Below are 5498 nucleotides of genomic sequence, written 5' to 3'. Positions count from 1 at the left end.
TGGCGCCCATCCCACGTCGGGCCTCAGCTGGATCGTCAGTTCTTGTCTGCCCAGTCGGTCCAGGAGTTTTTTGTTTGTTTGTTTTTTGTTTTGTCGGTGACGTCGGGGGTGGATTCTGCCGCCGATGGAACCGGGGGTGCCTAAGCCAGCCCGTCGAGCTTTCATGCCCTGGCTGGCTCGAGAGGTTTCATTGCCTCGGTTGGCTCGTGGCTTCCATCCCACGTCACACTCCACCGGATCATCGGGTTTCCTCAGCGGGATCGACAGGCGTCTTGACTCAGCCGGATCGTCAGGCTCCCATGCCTCAGCCGGCTCGCCAGGCTCTCACGCTCCTGCCGGTTCGTCGGGCTTCCACGCCTCAACCGGCTTGCCCAGCGCCCAGTTTCCGGCCGGTTCGCCCAGGTGGGACGCCGGGTGGCGCCCCTAGAGGGGGGGTACTGTCACGTCTGCTCCCGCTCTTCCCCTCCCCCTGGCGCTTGAGGGCGCCAGAATGCCTTGCATCACTCACTCCTGCCATCCATCACGTACACCTGCCTTTCCTCGTCACGCGCATCAGCGTTATTGGACTCACCTGGACTCTCTTATCACCTGTTCATTTCCTCCCCTATATGTGTCAGTTCCCCAGCTCTGTTCCCCGCTTCTGCATTGATTGTTTTCTGTTTGCTAACGCTGTTTATGTCTCGTTCTATGTCCGTTATTTATTAAATGTTACTCCCCGTACCTGCTTCGTCTCTCCAGCGTCATCTTTGTGACAACAGGGGCTTAACGCACACAATAATCCTCACCACACGCAACAGAGGCAGGGAATGTTGTGAAAATAATAAGGGGAGAGGAAACCAGACATATTGCCACTGGTTACTTGGAGGAGTTAAATCTGTGAGGGGGAGCAGATGTACCATACAATAGGCTTTAAGCCTTTGTCAGTCTCTTGCTGGAATTGTACAATGGCCTCCACAAAGCTGTGCCTTTCCAGCGAACATCTAAGACATCTTAGAGAACATCCAGATATAGAATCACAGTAGGATCACCAAGTTGTTGCAGGAAATGTCCTGCACTGCAGGAAATGCAAACTTGTACTGTATTTAGAGGTTTAAAAATACTTCTTAAGTTGAATTTCCACTTCAACATTTCAGAATTGATTTGCCATAACAAAACAAATGTATCAACATTTACAAAAACAGTCAATAATTCACATTTCCTGTTGCTGCAGGATTATTCTCCTGCTGTGAGAAACTTGTCAAATTACGTTGTTTCATAACAACAAAAGTCATATTCATATGATTGAGAGAACAATATGTATTTCATTAACGTGTTGTGGTCATTTTGGTTTATAATAGGCTACTAACTATATAGTAAGCAACGTCTGTATTTGTATTTATTAAGGATCCCCATTAGCAGCAGCTACTCTTCCTGGGGTCCAGTAACATTAAGGCAGTTCCATTTAAAATATTACGACATTACATTTCATAACACTTTTCACAACACACTATGTGTACATTTAAGGGCCAGCTGTGCTGCCCTGTTCTAAGCCAATTGTCATTTCCCGAGGTCCCTCTTTGTGGCACCTGACCACACGACTGAGGTGCGACAAAAGAGCCTGTAGGTCCTGCCGTGTTGATAGTTGTTAAAAAGGCAGAGCAGCGCTTTATTATGCACAGACTTCTCCCCATCGTAGTTACTGTTGTATCAACATGTTTTGACCATGACAGTTTACAATCCAGGGTTACTCCAAGCCGTTTAGTCACTTCACCTTGCCCAATTTCCACATTAACTCAAAGACTCCTATACTCGCTCTATAGGCTGCACCAGAATGCAATCTATTCCATTAATAATATATTTGTGAGTAAATGCTGGCGGCGGTGATGATTATATAGGCATAGTTCAATGGATAGGTTAATCAAATCGAACACATCGTAAGTAGAGGAAATTATGATTGCCTAAAAGCTGTTAGATGTTAGATTTTTCCCTGCATGACGTAGAATTCTAGTCCCGGGGCGCACTGAAATCTGTGCCCGTCCCTCCCAATATCAAAACCTCAGCCAGCAACGTCAAAGCACCGCTCCACCTAGAAGGACTGCCACTCTTCCCTGTCTCTCTCGCAGTCAGCGTCAGTTCCCCGCTAACCTCGCATTGAGAAGGTGTTGTCGAACAGATATCGCAAGAAAGTAAGGGATATCAAGTGAAGGAGAGAGAGACAGCTCGTCTTGTCTTGGTTCTCCCGTCATGAAGATGCTTGGAGTGCCATTTGCCCTGGTTTGGGTGGTTTTCGGGCTGTCCTGCATTCTCGCTGGAAAAGGTAAGGGAGTTGCTTACAGATTGTGATTCTGCATGCTGAGGCATTGGCAGGCGCGAGCGTAGACTTCACAACGATGTTCAGATGTTTCTTTCCTGTTTGAACTCACGCTGTGCAATGTATTTAAAAACAAGAGACATGTATGAAATGAATCACTCAACAAATGCGTTTCCGCAGACTGCAAAAAAAAAGGAATCTTGTCGAGCGCCTTGGAAGTTGCACTCTATTGACCTCAAAAGCTTGGCAAACAGCATATAATCTAAACTATTAATTTATAGTCAATAATTGGCTGGTGCGTGCTTCAAATGAGGCAGCGATGCCATGGATAGAATAGGGACCTCATTGACCGTTCACACAGCACTGTCCAGCTCTGTGGCGTTTGTAGACAAGGCTATAGTATTAGACATGAAAGGAATATGGAAGATATGCTATCAGTAATAATGCTTCGTCCTATTCTCGCCTTCAAAGTAAACAAATTACTGCAGAGTCATGTTTACAAAGGGCACCCGCGGTGCACAGCGAGTCTTAATTGAGTCTCAAGGGTGAGACTATGGGGTTGGGTTGGGAAATGTATCTGCAAGTAAACATTGTTATTTTTCTTCTCTTGATTCAGATTGCATATCCCTCTTGCAATTGGTCCGCTGAGAAAGGAGGAAAAACTGTAATAAACAGTGATTCATCCTCTATTTGTAATTCAGTGATTTCCTGGGTAACTGCTTAAAGTGATGCTTGAACCTGCAACCTTGCAGCTTTTAGGTAAGCAAACTACCGCCCCATGTCAAAAAGGTCCAGACCTTTCTGACAGAGGCCACATCCTTGCGTATGCCTTGACTCAACCACAACAGTAATGTCAGTGTGAGAAGGTGGATGATTGGTATTACTTTACAGGGATGGTATTCACTCCCTCTTGTATTGCATGTGACATTATCAAAATGTAGGTGCGAGGAAAGAAAGACTCCTGAATGGTGTGTGTGTGCGTGCGCTTGCGAGTGAAGGTGGAATATCTCTGAGAGTATGATCACATTTGGGTGGTGTGACAACCCGAGACAAAGATCATTCAGCATTATCTGACAAAGCCTTATCTTTTGTTACATTTCCAAACAACAGACATACACCACAACAGGGGAGAGAGAGAGACAGGGTCAGATTTATGGGTGCCTTTTCCGGAGAAGCTGCATTATCTGAGTGGTACATAAATTGTTGAAGTGGAACGAGGGAGGATAACTCAGGCTTTTCATACGGTGACTTAAGAACGCGGCAGTGCCTGGGAACTGTTCCGTCTGCCTTCTCGCTCTCTCTCTTTCTCTCCTCTTCTGTCTTTCTCTCCTCTTCTGACTTTCTCTCTCCTTCGCTCAGCTGACGTCGTTGGGCAGGCAGAGAGATGTGATGAAAAAATGCCACGAGATGGAGAAAGGACAAATGTGCCCTTTCAACTCTCTCTCTCTCTCTCTCTATTTCTCTCTCTCTATTTCTCTCTCTCTATTTCTCTCTCTCTATTTCTCTCTCTCTAATTTCTCTCTCTCTCTCTCTCTCTCTCTCTCCTCTCCTCTCTCTCTCTCTCTCTCTCTCTCTCTCTCTCTCTCTCTCTCTTTCTCTCAAGTGTCTTCTGTTGAGATGTTTTTGGCATTTCAAGGATTACTGGTCTGATGTGAATGTAAGACGTTTTCTTTTCTCCTCTGTTTCTCTCCGTCTCGTCTCTGTCCCATTTTCCTCCCCCTCCTCTCATCTCTTCCCACCCTTAACTGATCCCTAACTCTCCTTACCCTTTCTCTTCCCCCCTGTCCCCCACCCCCTGTCTTTGAGTAACATCTTCTTTTCATGGTGTACTGGTTTTGTAAAGGGGACGTCAGGCCTTTGTTAAGCCGGACAGCTATGCAAATGAGCCGCTTAATTTAGGCGTTAATTACCCAGCATGCCTCATTAGATTGAGCGTGATGAGGCGTGGGGTGGAGAGGAGTAGCCAGTAAACTGGGCTGGTGTGCGTGTGTTGCTCCCACCAGCTGGTCAAATGGCCCCAGTGGGTCCCTTTGGTCAGCACTGCTCAATCTGTGCTGGAAAAACTTTTCATGCAGCATTGAGCTCTGACACATACACATTCACTCTCGCACAAAACACTCACACACACTTTGATCAGAGGCACACTCCGCCTCTCCCTCTATTTCTCACATCAGCACACACACACACACACACACACACACACAACACACACACACACACAACACACACACACACACACACACACACACACACACACACACACACACACACACACACACAACACACACACACACACACACACACAGACACACACACACACACACACACACACACACACACACACAACACACACACACTCACAACAATGCACCCCAGCCCCGACACACACAACACACCAATTTCCCAATCTCTCCATCCTTCACCAATGGCAAGTTGTCAGCAGACAAGCCCACCCAATTACAGTGGGGGCTCTGGAGGACTTACATATCCCAGCAAAGCCGTTCAACTCCCCTACGGACAGCTGGAGTGCTGTAATTGAGACTGAGAAAGAAGAGTGGATAGAGAACGAGAGAGAGTGTGTTTTGAGTGTGTGCGTGTGTGAGTGCATTTGTGCGTGTTGTGAGTGTATGTGTGGATGGGGGGTGTAGGGCAGGGGTTGAGAGGTCAATGGCATGTGTGTTTGTGGAGTGTGTGTGTTTAGTGTTTATTACCTTCCAATACAGAAGGCTTCATTGTGTAACAGTAGTGCTGACAGAAAGTGAAATCCTCATGGACCATTGACAACTATGGCCACTGGGAAAACACAATGCATGACTGAAAATGGCAAGACCAACTACAACATAAGTTGAGAGAGAGAGAGAGACGAGAGAGAGAGTGGGAGAAGAGAGAGAGAGTGTGTGGGAGAGAGAGAGATAGAGAGAGTGGGGAGAGAGAGAGAGAGAGTGGGTGTGGGAGAGAGAGAGAGAGAGAGTGGGGGAGAGAAGAGTAGAGTGTGTGTGGGAGAAGAGAGAGAGAAGAGAGTGTGGTGAGGTAGAGGAGAGAGAGAGAGGGTGTGTGAGGTAGAGAGAGGAGAGGGTGTGGTGAGGGTAGAGGGAGAAGAGAGGGTGTGTGAGGTAGAGAGAGAGAGAGAGAGAGATGGGTGTGTGAGGTAGAGGGAGAGAGAGAGGGTGTGTGAGGTAGAGTGAGAGGAGAGAGAGAGAGAGAGCGG

General features: G+C 47.2%; 1 protein-coding gene across 1 annotated transcript in view; it reads left to right on the top strand.

Moving 5' to 3' along the window:
• Positions 1–2014: 2014 nt before the first annotated feature.
• The window catches only part of LOC111956859 (calsyntenin-2), a 299496-nt gene continuing 296012 nt past the window's right edge, over positions 2015–5498 (top strand). The window contains exon 1 of the mRNA XM_023977530.2: positions 2015–2296. Within this exon, the coding sequence (XP_023833298.1) occupies positions 2224–2296 (73 nt within the window). The 5' untranslated portion in view covers positions 2015–2223. The remainder of the gene's footprint in view (positions 2297–5498) is intronic.

This window comes from Salvelinus sp. IW2-2015, linkage group LG32, assembly GCF_002910315.2.
Source record: "Salvelinus sp. IW2-2015 linkage group LG32, ASM291031v2, whole genome shotgun sequence".
Taxonomy (NCBI): Eukaryota; Metazoa; Chordata; class Actinopteri; order Salmoniformes; family Salmonidae; genus Salvelinus; species Salvelinus sp. IW2-2015.
The sequence above is the reverse complement of the archived record's forward strand: the minus strand, read 5'-3'. Positions and strand labels throughout refer to the sequence as shown.